The sequence below is a fragment of the Sinocyclocheilus grahami genome, unplaced genomic scaffold (assembly GCF_001515645.1).
Source record: "Sinocyclocheilus grahami isolate Dianchi unplaced genomic scaffold, SAMN03320097.WGS_v1.1 scaffold874.1, whole genome shotgun sequence".
Taxonomy (NCBI): domain Eukaryota; kingdom Metazoa; phylum Chordata; class Actinopteri; order Cypriniformes; family Cyprinidae; genus Sinocyclocheilus; species Sinocyclocheilus grahami.
In genome coordinates, this window is record NW_015506053.1 from 325,215 (window position 1) to 348,100 (window position 22,886).

At 36.9% G+C, this 22,886-nt stretch overlaps 1 protein-coding gene across 2 annotated transcripts in view; it reads left to right on the forward strand.

Moving 5' to 3' along the window:
* The window catches only part of LOC107563409 (semaphorin-3E-like), a 44,841-nt gene extending 24,977 nt beyond the window's left edge, over nt 1-19,864 (forward strand). The window contains exons 5-17 of one of the 2 annotated variants that reach the window (XM_016248279.1): nt 2,053-2,149; nt 4,500-4,616; nt 8,955-9,097; nt 10,475-10,589; nt 13,291-13,360; nt 13,472-13,616; nt 14,420-14,642; nt 15,432-15,523; nt 15,619-15,660; nt 16,150-16,316; nt 16,571-16,638; nt 17,773-17,900; nt 19,340-19,864. In XM_016248279.1, coding sequence (XP_016103765.1) covers nt 2,053-2,149; nt 4,500-4,616; nt 8,955-9,097; nt 10,475-10,589; nt 13,291-13,360; nt 13,472-13,616; nt 14,420-14,642; nt 15,432-15,523; nt 15,619-15,660; nt 16,150-16,316; nt 16,571-16,638; nt 17,773-17,900; nt 19,340-19,789 — 1,857 coding nt within the window. In that variant the 3' untranslated portion in view covers nt 19,790-19,864. The remainder of the gene's footprint in view (nt 1-2,052; nt 2,150-4,499; nt 4,617-8,954; nt 9,098-10,474; nt 10,590-13,290; nt 13,361-13,471; nt 13,617-14,419; nt 14,643-15,431; nt 15,524-15,618; nt 15,661-16,149; nt 16,317-16,570; nt 16,639-17,772; nt 17,901-19,339) is intronic. The other variant, XM_016248280.1, reaches the window with a different exon arrangement.
* The last annotated feature ends 3,022 nt before the right edge of the window (nt 19,865-22,886 follow it).

Sequence of the window (22,886 nt, forward strand, 5' to 3'; positions counted from 1 at the left end):
AATAAAAATACATTGTAAAATAAAATGCAATGTTTTATTATTAATATTTAGTACATTATTACACACTAATAATATTACAAATTATCAATATTGTGTACTTTTTCACCCCTCAGTTTGCTGTTTACTTAGTTTTGAACCAGCCCTTCACACTAACCCTCAGATTTGGTACTCTGTGACTGTCAGTTTCAGGTGATCTCTCACCTAACATTTCAGCCATCCTGACAATATGCAACACGATCGTCAAACCTCGTGCAAATCTGAACCATGTGTCCTTCCACAAGGTGGGCATGTGAGTGTGTGTGTTTGAATCATCAGCCGTAAGGTGTGCTGATTATCATGTGAATCTCATACTGTTTCATCACATCTACGGCCCGAATATTACTTCAGGCACCTTCACAACCATGTGTGCTGGCCACAAGGGCTGATGCTATCTGTCTGATGATCACAAGACTGTGTTAAGTTAGATTTGTTCATTTGCAAAGGACCATACGGCCTCTCGGCATATACCAGCACATCAACCACAGCCAACCTTTATGATTTATACCCATAATTCTCCCATGTAACAGCATGCTTCATAAAATGAAACTGAAGTTATGGGTTTGGCTAAGGATTTATTTCCATTCCTGCTTCGTATGAAGTAATGATCGGAAAAACGTCTTCCTGTGGAAAGAGTAGAAGAACAATCCTAAGACAGAAAATGATGGATGGACTGGTGTTATAAATCTGGTGTTTGTTTCTTCAGGATCACATGGTGTGAGAACAAATAATTCAAGCTTGGGAAAGCCTGTTCTGCGACACATGTTGCACAGCTTATACCGTCACCTTCTGGTAAAAGTGAGCTTTGCAAAAACGGGAGAGAGAAAGTGATTCTTCAAAGGGCTTTTCATGTGGGGAAGGACTTGGATGTGTGCTCTCCAATCTCATTTGACCCTTCATTGCTTCACCTGGATGTTATATTTCCCCTGACACTGCAGGAAATGCAGTGAAGGCCTGTATGTTTTTGATGAAAAGCTACTGTAATATACACTGATAATGATGCGTTCATACATTATACTCTATGATACAATCTGCCCGCAGGCTGATTGATTATTTTCTTTTTCTTTTTTTCTTGATTCATCTTGCTGCAGTGCTAAGAACTGCAGACTATGCAGTGTCAGATTTCTATTTTGTCTACCCTGCTGAAAATACCAGCTTACACCAGCATGACTTTCCATGCTGTTCACCAGCAAAACTACTACTGGAGCTGCTCGACCAGCATGATGTTTCTGTTGAAGCTGGTTGACAAACTCTCACTGGTTAAGCTTTTTAGAGAGGATGCAAGCATATTAGCAACTCATGCTGGGGATCTCATGCTCAAGCATACAAAAACACCTACGTATGCTGGTGATGAACAGATGGCATTTTCAGTGGGAATAATGTCAATAGAAAAATAAGTCAAACGTTAATGCTTGGGGGAATAGCTTTATTTTTTTACTTGTTATACTTTTCCATACTTTATTTTTTTTTTCTGTTAAATAAGCTGAATTATTGATTGATTGATTTATCTATTAGTATTATTATTATTATTAAAGATTATCAAATAAATAAACTGTTATTATTGTTATTGTTATTATTATTATTATTTATACTACTACCACTACTACTTGAAACATCAATAAATGTCAAATAATGCTATTGTAAATATAGTGTATAGTAGTATAGTTAGTAAATATAATTTTATTAGTCTGAAAAGCATTGTGTTCATGAAAGGTTCTTAAGAAACAGTGTATGTATGTATGCGTTTATTTATTTATTTGTAGTGTTATTACAAAAACACAATGTATGCTGGTGATGAACAGATGTTTTTTTGAGTGTGAAAATGTCATTAAAACATTATTTTTGATGGAATAATTTTAATGTTTCTGTTCAATCAGCTGATTGATTGATTTAATAATATTGTTATTATATTGTTTCTTCATAAATAAAATATATATTTATTGATTTTAATGTATTATTACATTTAGCTTGTTAAACGTGTGTGTGTGTGTGTGTGTGTGTGTGTGTTCGTCTGAGCAGGAAGGAGGGTTCAGGTTGGAGTCTGATCACATAGAGAGCGGCAGAGGAAGATGCCCATTCCATCCCAACAGCCCTTCAGCATCCACAGTGCACCGTAAGCATTCATCCATTCCTGAAGCTTTCTACAGAAAAACCTCTCCTCCAGTCCACCATCCTTTCATCTTTTTGATATTCTCAGTCTTTTCCTTCTTTTTTTTACATCCAAATATATTTCATCCCAATATATCTTTATTTTTCTGTAGCTTCCCCCCTTCTCCTTTTCTCTGAGCTTTGAAAGGAAGAGAGTGCATTTTGAGCCAGGGGCCACCGAGCATGAAAGCTCTACATAACACACTTCAGCTCCAATCCTTCAGAGCGCTCATCCGCATGGCGGCAGGATTTGATTGAAGGGAAATTGAGAGATGAATTTGATTACTTCCTTTCTGAAAGCAGCTGCAGACTGTTTTCAGCTGGGTTATTAATTTAGTCTCGCCCAGCCGGCCCAGCATAAGGATCGTTCGTAATAAAGAATATTTAGATACTAAATTGATATTGCCCTTTTGATCATTACTTCGTGACTTACCGCATATTACTCACACTGGTGAAGAGGCCGTTATTTACAGTGTCTGCAGTGTCACCTAGTGGTATCTCAATATATGACAAACACATTACCAGAGCTTTTTTCTCAAAACCCACAGCCAGACCAGGGGTGTGCAGAGGGGCACAGACAGACAGAGGCCTCGTATCTTGGTTGTAATGCCTTTGACCCAGCAAAGAGACCAATGCTGTGCTTAAACCTGTGTCTGTGATCAGGCCAGTTTCCTCCTGCCCCCCAGTAAAACCTTCAGCAGGAGTTACACGCCATGATATACTGCCAAGATATGAAGCACAGACACACGCGTTCACTTACAACACACCCACACACCAGAACATCTCCATGACATACACACGCGTTTCATCTTGGCACTCTTGTGCCCTTAGCCTTTATGTTTTAGTTCCAGCTGTTACAGGTGCTGCAGACAGTGCAAAACCGCCCTATTTCTTCTCATTCCTGACACGTTTCTGCAAGGTATGACTTAAAAGTCATACTCCAAATTTAAAATGCAAATATAAAGAGTTGTTTAGTGCAGTCATGACTATTCCATTTCCTTGCAGCATCCTTTAGATGGCAGAAAGATCAGTATAAGTCAATGCAGCGGTGAGCGGTTTGTGTGTGTTTTACAGAGCTTCAGTATGCTTTGAAGCTTTCTTTCCCTTCTCTCCGTGCTGCACAGCTGTATTGATTTAGTCCACGACAACAGCGTGACTAGCAGGAGAAATCAGCAGGTTCAAAAACACAGCAGGAAAATAAAATGATAGAGAAAGAATAAGCAGTCAGGAATGGAAAGGAAGGCAGGTGAAGAGATGGAAAACTGATATTGGAGAAAGAAAATATTAGAAAATATTAGCATGACTCAAGATGGTGGAGATGACTGATTTATGAATAAATTGTTATTTTGAATCAGTTATTTTAAAGGGGTCATGTGATGCTTTTTTAAAGATCATTATTTTGTGTATTTGGTGTAACAGAATATGTTGACATGCTTTAATGTTCAAAAAACACATTATTCACATTTGAACAATCAATAACAAATACTTAAACTAATAACAAAACATACTTACAGTCGCTGATTCAGAAGCGCCAGATTGTCATAGCAAAGTCGGAATTGGCCCTTTTTTTTTTTTTTTAGAAATAGCCTTTGTGCACAGCCAGCCTTGTAATCATCTAGGTTCAAAAAACTATCATCCATAAAATGCGTTGCACAAATTCGAACATCTGGGTTGTGCTGTTCTGTTGTAAATAAATCTTAACTAATGATTCCTAATTGCATCTACTTCCGGAAGGCCAAATAAAGTGCTTTTGCTTTCGCACTGAAACACAGCGTCTCCCTGACATGGCTGCACTACTGCAACACTACTGCTGTTCCTGAAACCACGCCTTCTTTCTTTGCGTGCACATTTGGGCGGCATTATGCTAATATTTCCACATAGTGAGGTAGATATGTGGGGGCGTGTTAGAACGAGCCGTTTTAGGTAGGCGTGGCTGACTCTTAACTTTTATAAAGAATATCTCTTTGGATTTGAGACTTTAGTCTTTGCAACTTAACAAATCTTCTGTATGCACCAAGAGCTTGTAACACTCCAAAGAGAAAGGAAAATTTGAAATCGCATCATATGACCCATTTAAGTGTTTAGGGATGCAACGTTTGTCATTAAATGTTGATATATATACTATTGTTAAATGTCATGTGAAATATGAAATCATTACACTACTGAACTGTTTTAAGTTAATAGATTGAAACTGCTTAATTTATTTAAATACTTGGCAAAAACACTTCAGCTTTACAGTATAAAATCCAATAAGCATCTCTCTCTCTCTCTCTCTCACTCTCTCTCTCTCTCTCTCAATCATGTTTGATTGACAGGTGGGGAGTTGTTTGTTGGCTTGTACACTGATTATTGGGAGAACGATGCCGCTCTATATCGTCTAGGCAACCGCAGCTTCATTAGGACTGAAGTGGGTGACAGACAGCAGCTGAATGGTAAGAAAAAACTGTTGAAAATACAAGCCCTTTGTGTTGTAGATAATGCTTTCTGGTGTCCTCAAGAAGGTTTTATTTTTTAAATTAGCTTAACCAGCCAACTGGCTTCACCAGAAAGACTGTGCTGGTTGACAAGCTTTGAAACTGGAACTTGCCAACCTACAAACCACACATAATTTGAACTACAGTAAAGCTAGCAGTTATTTACACCAGGGGTTTTTAGATAACATGGACCCCCAAAAATGATAAAGTTTAAAATGCAGCTATATATTTTCATATATAATGACCCAATTTGTACTGTGAAAAATACATTTTATGAATATTTGGAAATATTATTACAGTAAAAAAAATATTACATTGCATTACTATGTTTTTTTTACTCCCTATACTCCCAATTTTAATTAGTTATTTAAATATTTTTTTATTTAAAATGTATGTATTATTTACAACAAATGTCTCTATAAACATAATTTACATTAAAGCTTTTTATAATGGATGTAACAATGTTCGTAGCCAAAAGAAGGAGGCGGGAACCGGCGAACATTTAAACATAAAACTTTAATAAACAAATGAACAAACACAAAATGAAAGTAAAAGCGGCAGCCCCTCACGGGATGACTGCTGCATAAAACATAATAAAACAACAACATAAATAGTCCAGGCCTGGTCCTCTCTCGTCCTTCACTGTCGTTACTCCTCCTTTTATCCTTCCGGAGCTCCTCCGTGGGACTCGAGGTGAGTAGCGCAGGTGTTGCTCATTATCATTTCCTCCACCGGCCTCGCTCCGTTCCCACGGCTCTCGGCCCCGCTCCACTCGTCACAATGGAAATGCACTTTTTTGTGAGGCCTTTATTTATTAAAAAAAAGAAAAATAACAAAACCTTTCTCTTTTTTTAAACAAAGCATTGAGGATTTTTTATGGTGTCATATAAAATTACATCACACTTAATAAAACTAATTTACGCTAAAAGTATAGCTACTGGATATAAAACAATCATACACATAAATGTGCATACATAGAATCAAATGGAGCAATAAAATAGAATTCAAGATTGATGTACAGGCCATCCTGTGTGTGGTTTAGAGAGGCCTGCGGCATCCTGCTGTGAGCCGGTTTAATGCTTCCCTTTGCTGTATATCTCCTCCTGTATCTGTACGGGAGATCTGGCCTTCAGCCCAGACTGATACGACTGAACCCAGTGAGAGTGATGCTTTTACCATGCGTATCAATGTAGCAAGGCCTGTGGCCTCATTGTAGGTGCAGTTAACACATCAGCTCCAAGCCAAGTGTGACTGAAGATATATTCACAATAGTGTACTACAATACTACTACTGCTACTATTTTTGCTACCCTGTATGTATACTGTGAATAGATTGAATAGATAGATGATCTTCAACAATTGCCAGAATGTGCATTTAAGAGCAGATAGTTTGGGCTTTTAAATTCTGATTGGATGATGCATGAATTAATCTTTTGTATTCATTCTGAAGATAGCCTGAGTGTGTGTAGAGTAAACTGTGTGTCAGACAGATGTTGAGTCTGTGTTAAGAATACAGTGTTGTCTCACAAATCTCACAGCTGATTCCAACCCCTGCTGTGATGCATTAATCATACAGAGAGACCGAGTGCGAGATGTTTGACACATACCATCCATCTCTCTAACATCCATTCAGACATAATAAACCATGGTCAAATACCATTACATCCTTAGGTCATCTGCTCGATATCATACGAGTGCACAATAGAGCATAGAGCACGACTCCATGGAGACTTTTACATTTTCTGTGTGTACACTCAATAGTCTGGGGTTGAGTTCTGTTCTTGTTTTGAATGGTGTTAATTGGTGTTAAGTGTTCTCGCTGCTGACTCATGAAGCACTGAAGATCTAATCCCACTCACATTCACTGCACAAAGCTGTAGCGGCCTTCGACATGCGGATCACACTGTATAATAAGATAGTGGGTTTATTCAAATTAGGTTACATATAGCAAATGCATTTTGCACATTAAAATGACAGATGTACAGTGGAGATCAAAATTATAGAACAACCTACAATTTCCTAAATTTCAAAGTCACTGCTTAGTCTTATTTGAAGTTATCCTATCAGGAGTAGAGGAGCCGTTTCTAAGCATATTTCATAAATCAATTGTATTCTGAAGCACAGTGTAAAAAACGTAATATTTGAAAAAAAAAAAAGAAGAAAAAAACTCTGAAAAAAAATTAGAAAAACACTTAAAAATGCTTCCAAGTTTTTGGTGTTAATCTGGCGCCCGGTGCTAATTTCTATTAAATTATATGACAAACCCTATTTAACTGGCAGCAGTCCTCTAATTTTCACTGAGATTGTAAGATGGCGGGTCGGTCTAAGCTGACTGAAAACCTGCAACAGGAGGTAGTCCAGATGAAATCCAAAGGGATGACCCCTTCAGCTATTGCAAGAGAAGTTGGTCGTTCCAAATTTGTGATTTCTAGAATATTGCAGCTTTACAATGACACTAATTCATTCAAGTTCCCCAAAAAGGCTGGTCGTCCACGTAAGACAAATGCACGAGAGGACAGGATAATGAGGAGATTCTCATTGAGGAATCGGTTCAACACTGCAGCTGGAATTGCTTGCCAGTTCAGCGCTGAGCAGGGCATGGATCTGTCTCGGACCATTTAAGAGAAGTCGGACTGAAAACGCACTCTGCAGTGATGAAGCCTCTCATCAGCAGAAATAATCAAAAGACTAGGCTCACCTTTTCTGAGGAGCATATTGTGTGGACAGAGGAGAACTGGTCCAAAGTTCACTTTAGTGATGAGAGCAAGTTTAATTTATTTGGGTCTGATGGGAAACATTATGTTGGGCATCAAACTGGGAAAAGACTGAACCCTGAGTGCGTAAAGAAGTCAGTGAAAATTGGAGGAAGTGTCATGGTTTAGTAAATGTTTTCTGCAGTAGGAGTTGGGCCTCTTAAATATTATATCTATGTGCATGGTAGAGTGAATGCAAATGTTTATCAGAATTTTCTTCAGCAACATGCGGTACCTTCCCTGCAAGCATCTCCCAATCAGCCTGCAATTTTCATGCAGGACAATGCCTCCGTCACACTGCAAAACAGATAAAGAAGTTTCTTGAAGCTAAGAACATTGAAATAATGAAATGGCCAGCCCAGAGATCTAAACCCAACTGAAAACCTCTGGAAAATCCCTGGCAACAATGTTAAGGCTAAGAAACCCACTACAGTTACGAAATATGAAAGAGACTGGAAGAAGAGCGGGTCAAGATCACGTCAGCTCAGTGTGAGAAAACTAGTGATGTCCTGTGGCCGCAGATGTGCTGAAGTCATTCAAAGCAAGGGCCTCTACACTTCCTACTAATTTCTGACAGCTGTAACACTCCAGAATTTTAGTTGTAAACGTCTTTCATGCAAAAGTGGTTTCTGTTCTCAAATTTTGATCACTGTGTTTTCCACAAAATAAAGGTTTTGTTGAAATGCCTTGGTTATTTTTTCAAACATGTTAGTGGTATACCTACAGCTAATATTCCTTCAAATTTTGAGCGGTGAAGATTAACAATATTTCCGAAAAAATCAAGTATTTATAGATTGTTCTATAATTTTGATCTCCACATTCTACACATTGTTTTGCATGTTTAAGCTGAATTTTCAGCATCATTACTCCAGTCTTCATTGTCACATGATCCTTCAGAATCATGGTCATTCTAGTATTTTTGTGGAAACCGTGATACATTGTTTAGGATTCTTTGATGAATAGCAAGTTTAATAAACAGCATTTATTTGAGATAGAAATCCTTTGTAGCATTATAAATGTCTTTAATGACCAATTTAATGCATCCTTGCTGAATAAATGTGTTGTGAATGGCAATGTATAAATATTAAGAAGCAACAAACAGTTTTCAACATTGATAATAAGAATCCTTATTAACAATTGAGCACCAATAATAATTGATAAATTAATAGTTTTCACAAAAATATTAAGCAATGTTATAGCTGTAATAATAAATGCTTCCTGAGCAGCAAATCAGCATATTATAATGATTTCTGAAGGATCATGTGACACTGAAGACTGGAGTAATGATGCTGAAAATTCTGATTTGCCGTCAGAGAAAAAAATAACATTTTAAAATATATTAAAATGTAAAAGTTTTATTTTAAATTGTAAAAATATTTCAAAATATTTACAGTATTTTTTGATTAAATAAATGGAACCTTGGTGAGCATAAGAAGCTTCTTTCAGAAACATGAAAAAAAAAAATCCAAACTTTTACCAGTATATACAACTATGTGTTTCTGTGTAATTCTAACCATATCTCTTTGTATTTTATTTTCCCCTAGAGCCCAAGTTTGTGGGTTCGGCAGTGATCCCTGACAATGATGATCTTGCTGATGATAAGGTCTACTACTTCTTCACGGAACGAGTGACCAATATGGAGGGTGGAAACAAAGCCGTTTACACCAGAGTGGCCAGAGTCTGTGCGGTATGGCACATAAATACCAAAAACATGCTTGTTTAGATCTTTAGATTAAATAAGCCTTGTTTTTTTCATTTAAAAGCATGATTTTTAATGCTTAAAGAAAGCGTTCACTTAGCTTTCCTCTAAGGCTGTCAAAAAAATTTTGAATTTCGAATATTCGTCAAATTTAAAATAAAAATCCACATTCGAATGAAAAACATTGCATTCGAATTGTAGGTGTGTGTTAAGGAGGCAGCCTTATTAGTGGTGCACGAGATGTGATGACGATGTAAGTGTCATTGCATTTTAATGTTTTTGCTAGCCTATCCAGAAGCCACTAGATGTGGCGCTGCTGCGTTGTTAATTACAAATATTGCGGGGAAAGAGAACATCAATGCGGAGAAGATCTTGTTTACGTCAAAACTAAAACCAAGCCGTTCACACAGAAACGCATATTTCGCATTTTCTAGAGGGACATCTATCACCTTTGCACTTGCGTCTCGCACAAGAGAACCGCATGTTTAGAAAGCCATGTAAAATTAATGCAAGTTCAACTTTGAAAAAAACATCTCAAGACTTAATGGCGGGTTTTTTCCCCATCCCACTGCAACTCGTGTTTTTAAATGAAAAATGTACTCTGTGTGATTGGCTTTCGGCCCTTTGTATTAAACTATGAATACATACATGATGTGGTTTTTTTATAGTTGTTTAAGCAACTTAATTATAATTGGTTTATAAACATTATTTTAAACATTATGCACTTTTTTTCACAGATAGTCATGTTATCTTATGCTCGATGCGCTCTCTTGTGGCCTCAGGAGAAAAGCCAAAAGCTTTTCTTTACCCTATCTGAAATTATGCATTTTAAATTCGAATATAATTCGAATTTTGATCATATTCAAGCACAAAATTCTAATTTTGTTTTTCAGCCATTTTGACAGCCCTACTTTCCTCTTTATCTCAGTTGATAATGCTGATGCAGGGACCCTAGACTCATAGAGAAAAACATTTTAACCAGTTTTTTTCATAAATGCCAATGACGTCAACACTGATTGTGTGTCTTCATCATGGCTATCCAGTGACATCAAAAGCAACAGACAGGGAAACTACAGTATAAGCAACTTCTGGCAAAACATTATAATGTAATGAAATGCTTGCAAAAAATTTAGTCGAAATACACAACTTTTTTTAATGGTTTTCAATGAAGAACGATGCTTTTTGCTCCCATAGTGGTGCAAATTTTGCTCCATAAGGGCGTCGACCAGCTGGGGATTCATTTCTGAAGCTAACCAGCCAAGCACTGGCCAAATGCTTTTTGTCTGTCAAAATGTTTTGCTGCAAGACAGCACCACCCATAGGTCAGGTGAAATTAAGTGTCTTTTTATCTCTTCCCGCTGTCAGAATGACCAGGGTGGTCAGAGGATGCTGGTAAACAGATGGAGCTCTTTCCTGAAGACTCGTTTGATCTGCTCAGTGGCTGGACCCAACGGCATTGACACACACTTTGATGAGCTCGGTAGGGGACATACTACTCTCTGTCTTCCTCTCCAATGTTCTTTTTCATGCCTGTCTGAAACCATGAAAGTAGTTCACCCACTTCATCATGGGATTGGGATTTCTGCAGATAATTGCGATTTCTAAAGATAATGCAAGATATGGGATGAAACCTCATTTGTTTAGTTTCACTCTACTTGAAAACTTTGTAGCTTGTTTATGATATGGAGAACATATTACACTGGTAATCAGTACTAGGACTAAAATTGTGTTTTTGATGTGTACTGTAAGCATTTTTAACATCTCAGGCTCATCTTATTCTGTAGTGCGAGGGATTGTGAGTGATATTAGCCCATAAAGTTTGCACATATACATATATGCTTGCACTTACACATACAAATAAAATTGCATTTACATTTACTCATTTGGTACACGTTTTTATCTAAAGCGACATACAATGCATTCGAGGTTTTCACTTCTTTCTTTCCCTGGGAATCAAACCCATGTTCTTGACATTGCTAGTGCCTTGCCCTGCTGTTTGAGCTGCTGTAAAATGAACCATAAACAGTCTGTCATCTGGTTAGCTCTGACATATTTGTGATGCAATACCGTAATATTGCTTACTATATAGAGAAGATAGTATGCAACGTTTGATTTAGCTCTTGTGTTGGTAATATACATAGGAAGTCACTGTTATATTCTGAGCTGTATCTGGAATCCATCAACGTAGGGCCGCTTGACTGAAATGGCCACAATAGCACAAAAAAAGAAGAAGAAAAAAGAAAAACTGCAGTTTTAGCTTCAGATGAGCAGTTTCTTCCCGCTCAGTGATTCTATTCATCAGATGCCTCAGAGCAAAACTGCTGATAAGTCCGTTTTTGCTTTTCGTATTTTCATAGAGATTTCATCAGGTATCCATCCATCCATGTATCTGTCCATCCAGATGAATTTGTAATAGATCTCCATGTCTTCACAGTATAAACCAGCTGTGTGAACTGAAAATACAAATCTGTTTTACCAGCTGTGCTGTTTAACCATCACCAAACTTTGTAATCTTGGAGGATCTCTCTGATGGGCCCTTTGACTTTCAGATGAAAGCTCATTTGTTTCTGCACTGACATCTTATTAAACACCTCATCTGTTCCAAAGATGTAAAGTGCAAGATGGAACTATGTTTATTTCGCGTTGTCATTTTTGTAAAATGTGTAAAGAAACTTTTATATTAATGCATTTGGCTGACAATTTTATCCAAAGTAACTTGTATTGCATTCAAGGTACACATTTTATCAGTTCTTGCTTTCCCTAGAATTGAACCCATGGCCTTGGTGTTTCTAGCATTATGCTCTACTGTGAGTTACAGGAAAGCAGTGTTATCTTATTGATCTTTGATTTAAAAATAGAATAGAATGAAAATAAATAAATAAATACATTTGAATTCTTGAAGTCAGAGTTTCCCAAATTGATGTTCACAAATCCCTGGTGTTTTGTCTGTGAGTTGATGTAAAATCTAATAGTTAAATCATGGAAATGGAAAATTTTGGAAAATGTTTATATATATATATATATATAAATGTATAATAAAGAATAAAAAAAAGGTTTTAAGATTAAAGGTACAATATGTAAGTTTTCACCACTAGAGGGCGCATATTCAAAACAAACAAAGAAACAAAGGCGCAGTTTGATGACACCGTGACTGAGTGTGGAATCATGGGAGTTGTGGTCTTCCTCCCCACAGCCGACGCAATCCGACGGGACTCATCAGAAATCATGTTCATGGATGAGCTAATGTATTAAAGATTTATTAACATAGTATGAAACAGAGTGAGATGGAAAGCCGTCAAAGCGAAACGAGGCCGCTGAAGCAATTGCTAATGAGAGACGAGAGTGACACACGGCTCGAAAGCAGCAGAGCTTTTATTATGCCACACTTTAGCGCTTCTGCTCCTTCCGGTCGTGTTTATGTGGGATAAACCAGCGCTGTTTTATCATACTAGATACATTTGAAAGTTCTGTTATAATGCTACTCTGTGTGGTCGTCACCTGTCTAATAAAACGCACAACATAAAGCGTCTTTGGTGTTTCCATGTTTTCTACAAAACATAACCGGAAATCGAGGGGTTATGACGTCATTGGCAGGCGACACAATGACACTATGGACACGGTCTGTGTCACTAGTTAAAATTGCTTATTTCTCTGGATTTAAACATTCTTCGAAACATTGGGGATAATGTAAGTACACAAGTCAGCAAAATATATAACACTGTTCTAGTGGTTTTTGGATGTTTTAATAAAAACATCTTACATATTGTGCCTTTAAATATTTTATTTGTTTACCAACATGTTTTGTGACCACTAACCAACATCAGATAAATTTGAATATGCAAATGTGTTTTTCAATGATTTAAATATATTAACTGGAAACCTTAAGGACTACCTCAAGTAAATATGTTATAGGTCAAATAATTTCAGCTGACAAAAAAGTTGGGAATATCTGCTCTAGGAAATAAGTTTCAAATTCTGGTACACCTGGATTAATGTCCCTGCCTATCAACCAGTCCCTAACATTTACTCTAAATCAGAGGGCACTGACTGATTATGAATGATGTTGTTCTAGGCCCAACAAAGGATGTTGATCCAACAACATACTGTAAAATTATGCTTAGCACAATTTCATGTTGATTTGATGACAATACATTTTTGTGTGTATCTATGTGTCATTTTAGAGGATGTGTTCGTGCTACGGAAGAAAGATGAGAAAAATCCAGAGATCTTTGGTCTGTTTAGCACCACCAGGTGGGTGAGGTCACATGTGTCACTGAACAGAGCAATATATACTTTTATATTCTCAGTTTATTTTGATGGACAGCTGCCTGGACGCTCATCTGCACCTGTTTTTTCACTCAGTGCCGTGTTTAAAGGATACGCAGTGTGCATGTATAACATGGAAGACATCCGTGCAGCGTTTAATGGGCCTTTTGCACACCGGGAACGGACTGACCACCACTGGAAAGTGTACGATGGCAGGGTCCCCTACCCACGACCTGGATCGGTGAGTAATATTTGCTTGTATATTGGGTCCATCAGTCACTTTGTGTCATCATTTTGTTATATCAGAAATCCCAATATACAAAATGTCACGGCGTGTTGCGTTTACACCTCTGACACACAGTGTCATTGGAGGCCCACTTGAGTGAATGTTGAATTTTGGATCTTATTTCTTCAGACACACACAATCTCTCTCATGGTAGATGAGTCTATTTACAGCATGACTGTGCACATCACTATTCTCCTCGAGCGTGTCATGCCAGTTCTTTAACGTTAATGCCTGAAGCCGAGCACTTATGGAGGTACTGTGAAATCGAGGGTGTTTAAATTGCCGTAGTATGAATTATAATCATATCTGATATGTGCTGATTAATGTCCTTCTCTGGCTATTCATCTCCAGCCGACAAAAGAGTAAGATTGGTTTCCAATAGTTAGTAATGATGTGTAACTCCCAGTCATTTTCTCTGGTGTGTTGTGTCTCGTCTCATTTTGAAGAAGCAGGGTATATCCGTTGTTCACATCTCCGAATTTGTCTCAATTCTTCAATTTCCATGTGTGGTTATTCTTGGGGAAAGCATATGAAAAAGTATGTCTCTGAGAGCTGACCTTTTAAAAGGCAATTTGGTAGCTTTAGTCGTGCACCGCAGGATTTCTGATCGGTCTCTTGTTCTAAAAGGTTATAGCAGCGAGAAGCAGGCGGGATATTCTCAGATCCGGAGCAACAAAATGAAAGACCTGAAATTGTTTAGTGACTTGGGGAACTCGGTTCAATCTGTATTCATATTTACTGATTTTTGTCTCTCACAGTGTGTCAGTAAGATAAATGGAGGCCAGTTTTCCAGTTCAAAGGAGTATCCGGATGAGGTTCTGCGTTTTGTGCGTTCTCATCCCCTCATGTTCCAGGCGGTGCAGCCCGTTCACAGACGGCCCATACTGCTGGACACTGAAGGAGGACGTAAACTCACACAGCTGGCTGTGGACCGAGTGGAAGCTGAGGACGGACACTACAATGTTCTCTTCATAGGGACTGGTACTCAATTTTAGTACCTATATTGTCATATAGGCTTTATGTAATGATTGTTGCTTTTGTCATACTAAATATTTGCAGCAGCTTGTTTTTATGTCTAACAATAGCAATACAATATTTTCTAGTTTTGTGGCTCAACGGCCAACTATAGGCTATTGCATTTCTAGAAAACTGACATTATTTTAACAGAAATACACTACTGTTTGGGGTTTGTATGATTATTTATGTTTATTTTTTTTAAAGAAATTCATACTTTTATTCAGCAAGAATGCATTTAATTAATCAAAAGTGACAGTTAAGACATACTTTTACAAAAGATTCCTATTTTAAAGAAATCAATTCTGTTGAACTTTCTGTTCTTCGAAGAATCCTGAAAGATCTGTATCATGGTTTCCACAAACACACAAAGCAGCACAACTGTTCAACAATAATTAATAATATAATATTGAAAAGATAATGATTAGAAATGTTACTTCACCATCTTATCTTAAATCAGCATATTAGAATGATTTCTGAAGGATCATGTGACACTGAAGACTGGAGTTATGATGCTGAAAATTCAGCTTTGCATCACCGCAATAATAAATTACATTCTAAAATATATTAAAATAGAAAACAGTTACTTTATTATATTGTGCAAATGTTTCACAATATTACACTTTTTACTGTATTGTTGATCACATAAATGCATTCTTAGTGAGCATAAGAGACTTCTTTCAGGAACATTACAAAAAAGTATATAAAATGTATTTTATCAGTGCATAATTCAGGTCGCCTTTCTCTTTAACTCAGATGATTCTGTAGTATTAAAAATGATCACAATCTACAACAAAGAAGCTGACACAGTTGAAGAAGTTCTTCTGGAGGAATTACAGGTTTTCAAGGTCATCAGAAGTCCTTTGGGTGACTTTTTATCTTTATATTGATACCATTTCATTTCCAACAATCTTCACACTTACCACTTTTCTTCTCATTCTAGGTCCCTGTTCCTATTACGGAGATCCTCATCTCTACTAAACGAGTAAGTCTTTGTTAGTTAGTCCTCACAGACACCTGGAGATGGTGGTATTGAGTAAACATTTAATGCATGAGTGATCACCTTTATACCTATGGCAAATTCAGCATTTATAACAAGTCAGATGCTTCATAGTTAATTATTAATTCTTGCAGTCATTAGTTAATATTATGAATCAAATATGAGCATCTTTTGTTCTGTGTTATAACTGTACACTCTAAAAAAATGCTGGGTTAAATATAACCCAAAACAACCCAACCACTGGGTCAAAACAACCCAATAGCTGGGTTTGTCCCTTTTTAACCCAGTGATGGGTTACATTTAACCCAGCATTTTTTAGAGTGTAATATATTGAATTATTTAGAATGCACACAAATAATGGGCAATTCAGTAGAATGGTTTTATCTGCATCATTATGCTAACGTGATGATTTGGACATAATGGCATTCATCACCTGTAGCAAAGCGGCTGACAGCAGTGTTTGTATCTCCATAGCAACAGCTGTACGTTGGCTCTGAGCTTGGTGTAACACAGATCCGTGTACACCAGTGTGGGCTGTACGGTTCAGCCTGTGCCGACTGCTGCCTGGCCAGAGACCCCTACTGTGCATGGGACGGGTTGACATGTTCCCGGTACTACCCTGCTGGGCAGTATACAAAAAGGTACCAACAATTTTATATAGATATATAATAAATGTATAGCTTATATTTAGTCAAGTCATATTTATTTGTATAGCACTTTTCATGGTACATGCTGTATTGTTCCAGAGCAGCTTTACAGAAAATAAAGCCTTAAAGAGATAGTTCCCCCCAAAAATATAAATTGTCATTATTTACTCACCCTCGAATTGAGTTTTATATATAGCAGGCTGTGTCTGTGTTATATCAATGCCTAATTTTTCTCTTTTATTCTTTAGGCGCTTCCGACGGCAAGACATCCGCCATGGCAACGCGGTTCAGCAGTGCAACGGGCTTCAGCTTAGCGGTATGTTCTTGCAAGAGCTTGAATGGAGGATATTAGAGTCTTAGAAGCTTTATAGGGGAAAATGAGGCGGATGAGATCTGTGAAAGTTGAAGAGGTCAGAGTACAGTTAATGAGAGTCTCTGGCTCTTTATGCGCAGATGGTGCTTTTACTTTAGCAGACAGACATCACAGTATATTACAATAGAGCGTGACAATGATGTCCCAATTCCAAAGCGGCCTTTATTCCGGAAGTATTTTCCCCATTCTTTTTCTCCATAGGCATTGCAGCTTGACTCAAATCTACATCCAACATAAACTCTGAAATTAAACATTACAACATTCGATTTGAAGCTAAAATGTATTGAAATTTTTTTGGGGAAAAAGTCAAAACTTCTCCATTTTTAGCGATTTGTATTAACATTGTTTATGGTGGAATGAACTAAGAGGTATAAACTATAATCCCTAATCTGTTAACCATAATTTAGTAATTGATTATAAGCACAGCATGTTTTATATTTGGTGGCAAAATATTCAGATATATCCTTCCATCAAAAGTCAGTACAATTTTTGTTTGTTTGTTTGTAAAGAAATAAACTATTTTATTTATAAGTCAATCTATGTTTATTTATAAAAGCACATTTAAAAATACCCAAGGTTGAACAACATGCTGTACAATATAAGAATAACTAGAGAAAAACACACAAGTTAAAATATATTTATATATAATGTATAATTATTTTTATATATTATATATTTATTCAGCAAACACACATTAAATTGACAGTCAAAAGACAAAAGACTTTTACTTTTTTACAGAGCATTTCTATTTCAAAGATTTCTTTCACTTCCACAACTGTACCATTGAGCTCCATTGCAGAACATATTATAAAAATCTCTATTCCTTTTAATCCTGACAGTGTCTGTTCACAAGATGCGTGAGTATTCAGATTGTGTGTTTAGATACCTACCGGAATCTCCGCCATGAGCAAAATCTATGGATTTCTTGCATGTGAGACTGTGTTTACTGAGAGCAATGAAAAATGAAAACACAATGTCAACAGTTGACACAAGTTTGAATTATGTTGCATCAATGTATTGGACTAAGCTGTTCAGTGTGTGTGTGTGTGTGTGTGTGTGTGTGTGTGTGTGTTACAGAAGAACAAAGCATCTCAGAAAAGCTTGTATATGGTGTGGAGAATAATAGCACCCTACTGGAGTGCAGACCACGATCACTGCAGGCATCTGTAACATGGTATATTCAACATGGTGTGGACATGGAGGAGGTACAAAGCTTGCATCTAGAACATACAGACTTTTATTGTTTTAAATAAAATGAATTATTAGTATAGTATAGTATAGTATTGTATTGTGTTGTACTGCATTGTATTATAAGACTAACCTAACCTCTAATTGTATTTATTTTTATAATTATAGAAGGAAAAAAGGATAAATAATTTATATAAAATAAATAATTTTTCCTCCATAATATATAATCATATAATTATATTACATTACATTAAATTACATAATAGTTACCCGATCCCTAACCCTGAGATAACTTTTTAAAAAATTGTATGATTACGTGTGTGTGTGTGTGTGTGTGTGTGTATATTCCACATTCATAAAAATTAAAACATATTAATATTTATTTTTATCATATTTAATCATATAATGTGCAGAGTTTACTTGGATAATATAGAGCTCTTCTCACATGGTTAAGCTCAGAAATTATTTCATCACAAGCTATGGTCTGAACACTTGCTGAGAGAGGGCTGTTAAATATAGATTAAAGCTTCATTTGACTATTCTGACCACAGGGAGGCTGGGTAATATAGCCCCCAGTGATTCAGTTCATCTCAAATAGAAAATAATAATGTCACTCTGACCATCTCTGTGCTCCAAGACATCTCTGGTAAATTAGACTTTAAATAATGGCACATGTATTGGTAATATTAGCTAAGGAGAGCATCACTATTACAGTTGCTTTAACTTGAGGTTAGGGATTAGAACGGACTCCCAAACGTATTCTATTTTCACATATAATGCATAATTATACCTCAAGTCATGTGGGTTAAAGGGAAGAGTACTGTTACTTTTCTAAGCGATCAGAATTACGATTTTTCACCTGGTGAATGATAGAAAAGATAAACAGTGTTGGGGAAAGTTACTTTTGAAAGTAATGCATTACAATATTGTGTCAGTCCATAAATTAACTAATTGCTTTACTTTTTACGTTAAGTAATGCATTACATTACTTTCGTGTAAATTTTTGTCACCTGGGCTGGAATTGTTTGCTTGTTTTTGATAACAGAAAACCCAAAGGTTGTATTTTCGACAACTGTAAAGGTCCTTTCACTCCACAAGTGAAATGAATAAGCCTGGCTGAAGGATGTGTCTCTGCACCAACAGGAGAGGTGTCAGTGAATAAATGGGAAAACGAAGTAACTTGCTTTACTTATTTAAAAAAGTAACTCAGATATTTTGTTGTAAATTTAAAAGTAATGTGTTACTTTAATAGTTACTTGAAAAAAGTAGTCTGATTATGTAGCTCGGGTTACTTGTAATGTGTTACCCCCCAACACTGCATATGCTTATATTGAAGGATGGAAGTGGATTTTTTTTGAGCCTAGAAACCAGCCAGAACACTCTAGCATCCTAGCAAGCTAAGTACACAAATTTGATAATGTCCTTTGCATGTTGTTTCTCTCCTTCCCTCCCTCAGGTGAAAGGCGATGATCGTGTGATTCAAATCCCCCATGGCCTGTTGCTCCTTAAAATAGCAAAGGGAGATGCAGGAGTCTACGTGTGCCAGTCCACAGAGCATGGCTTCGTCCAGACGGTGGTGCGTGTTACTTTGGATGTGCTGGATGAGGGCAAAGTGGAGGCTTTATTGCATAAAGGGGAGGAAGGCGATTCTGCACACAGACCTCCACCCTGCCCCTTCCCCAGCCTGCCCTCCGCTCCATCCTCCTCAAAGCTCTGGTACAAGGATTTCATGCAGCTGATCGGCTACAACAACTTCCAGCGGGTGGAGCAGTACTGTGAGAAGGTGTGGTGCGTGTCTGACAGGAAGAGGAAGAAACTCAAGGGAATGGCACCCAAATGGCGGTACACACCTGGGGCAGAGCAGCAGGGGAGAGCACGGGCGCCTCGACACACACAGGGACAGTAAAAACTGTTAGATCAGAGAACGAAACACTTAAACTCATTCTCAGTGGAGATGATTGTATATAGGCATTTTTATTATTATTTTTATTATAAACAAAAAAAAGAAAGAATCATTCGTAATGTCATTAAAACATTTTTTTTAGAGTCTTGCCGTTTGATCCTTTGATCTGAAAACCATCTTTAGTCAATATGCCAGATATTTAAAAGTGCACCAACTCCTTTTTTCATAGTCTTCATAGATGTGTGAAAGCAAAGTGAAACCATTAACATTATGCAATGACACAAATTTACTACGTCGCTGTATCATTAATTTTTTCTGATGATTTACACACATTCCAAAATTTGTAAACAAGTAAATCCAGCCTCGATGAGCATTAGCTCTTACCAACCCCAAACTTTTGAATGGTAGTGTATTTCTTTGTTTTTAATCAGCAGTTTTTATCACTTCCTGTTGTTAGAAATAAAAAAATTTATTTTACATTTTTAATTAAATGTAATATTAAAACACTTTAACTGTTAGTAGGTTGGTCAAATAATTATTTGTTATTTGTTAAATATTAAGAGGATTAAAAATAAGTATTGCATTATGGAAACTAGACTATTTTAAAGTGGTGTACTGTATGTTACACATTTTAGAAAATATAATGTGTCACCTGGCTATTCCAAGCGTACAGAAAATTTGTACAATTTACATTTAGCATGCATGCCACAAAAGTAGGAAGAGGAGTATGGTAGCATGCTATTCCAGACATATTTAATTATAATTACTTGGTGTACCTTTAAAATAGAAAGAAAGGAAGAAACGTGTAATCGATCTGAGTATTTATACAGGGCTCTTGTCTAACATTTGTCTTACAAAGAAAGTACTAAAGTTGCTTCTACGGGAACATACAGTGCTACCTGACTGACTGGGCCATTAAAAGACAAGGGGTTCAAAGACCCTCTCAGGATGTGAAAGGCAACATTTCCTCTTGGACTGCTCTGAACAATGACAAATGGCGGAGACCAGCTGTCCTCTTGTCAACGATGTGAGATTTCCTATGAATGACTTTTCCACTGTTGACAATTCAAGAGTTCCATTCCACTGAGGAAAACATTTCTGTTTACATTTCTGTGAACAGTTACTTGGCGTTTTAAAAACCCTCCTGAGAGAGCTTGCACACATACTGAGTATATTTATCCGTATTTTCATTATTTCATAAATTATTCAAGTTGGTGTAAGATTGGCTAGTGTTTTTGTAGTGGTTTTAGATGTTCTAACAGTTTTAACTGGACATGAAGTACTGCATTTCAGTTGTGTATATAGGTTGATCGTAATGCAATTCTAGTGATCACACCAACATTTAAAAAAAAAAAATCAATCTTGGTGAGTGTTTTAAGACATAATACTACTAAATTAGAACCAAATTATCACGGTATTTCAGTGAGGTCAACCGTTTTGCTATGTATTATGATGTTTTAAAGTGTGTTAAATCTTTTAATTGCTATGTGTTGTATAATAAATACCATAAATCCACACAGGGTCAAGGTTTAGCTGGTTAGCGTGGCCCTGTTAACCCCTGCACCATTGACCAGCTGTTGTTGAGATGAATGGACAACTTTCTCCAGGTATCATTGACCTCCTTATAATATACAGTGCTGTTCAAAAGTTTGGGGTTGGGAAGTTTTTTTTTTCTTTAATGTTGAAAGAAGTCCGCTGCCTTTATTGGATCAAAAATACAGTAAAACAGTTATGTTGTAAAATATTATTACAATTTAAATTTTTTCAGTTTGAATACATTTTAAAAAGTAATTTATTCTTATGATGGCAAAGCATCATTACTCATGTCTTCAGTGTCACATGATCCTTCAGAAATCATTCTAATATGTTGATTTGCTGCTCAAGAAACATTTCCTATTATTATCATTGTTGAAAACCGTTGTGCTGCTTAATATTTTTGTGGAATCTGTGAATTCAGAATCTTTGATGAATAGAAAGTTCAAAAGAACAGCATTTCTGTCATGACAACTCTCGGAGAGATTGGCATGGTAATGTACATGACAATGTTAATGTATTTGGTCTTGGCGGAACAGATCTGCTACGCTGCTGCGGCAGAACAAGTACTGAGACTTGCTACTGTCAATACATCCACAACATGCTGCTGTAAGCATGTAAGAAATACTGCTGCTGCACATATAACACATATGAATAACCCCCATATAGCATACATTAATCACCCCGTAGCAGATCTATACAGGTGGAGCTGGGGAAGGTGAAGGGTGTCTGAAGTGCGCTGCCAACTGCTACAGCAAACAAAAGCCAGGTATTTGAATATTGAGAAGTGAGCTCATTGGCTACCGATACAGGAGAGAACCAATCAGCTGCCATGTGACAATGATGTCGCCAGGTCAGATTGAGCTAGACCTATCAGACTGCGCCATCTAGAGTTTCATGCCAAAACTCTGTATTTATTTGAAATAGAAATATTTTGTAACATCATGAATGCCTTTGTCACTTTTGCGTCCTTTCGGAATAAAATGATTCATTACTTTCCAAAACAAAAATCTTGTTGACCCCAAACTTCTGAATTGTATATTATGTAAATTACATTATATAATGTTTTCGTTTGATATGAAACAGGCCCTATATCTTATGTCTTGCTGAAACCCAGCTTTGGAGTTCAGGGTGAGAAATGATGGGAAGAACCGTATTGTTTTTGACATGATGGATGGATGCGGTTTGTATTCATGGAGGTCCATAACATGTCGTATTAATATTCAAAGTCTGGTCCTCCAGTCCTTGCTGTCTGTCTTCAGCCTTGTGACTTTCCACCACAGCCATTCTTCTCCTGCTCTTTCTTCTTCTCTCTGCTCACTGCAGATGGGCCTCTTAATTAGCAATATGTGCGCCGGCCTGTAATGAAAATAATGTGTTCCATTTATGAGCGAGACAGTCGCCCGAGTGTGTCGCTGATAACGCCTCACCATAAGCACACGGCAGACCCTGTGCTGATGATTCATTATAATGAAGATTGCTTCCACAGTCCTTCATTTTTAAATAGTTTTTCAGTCAAATTGTTCTCTATGTGCAGTAAGAAAGATCTGAGAATCTGTCCTGTGCC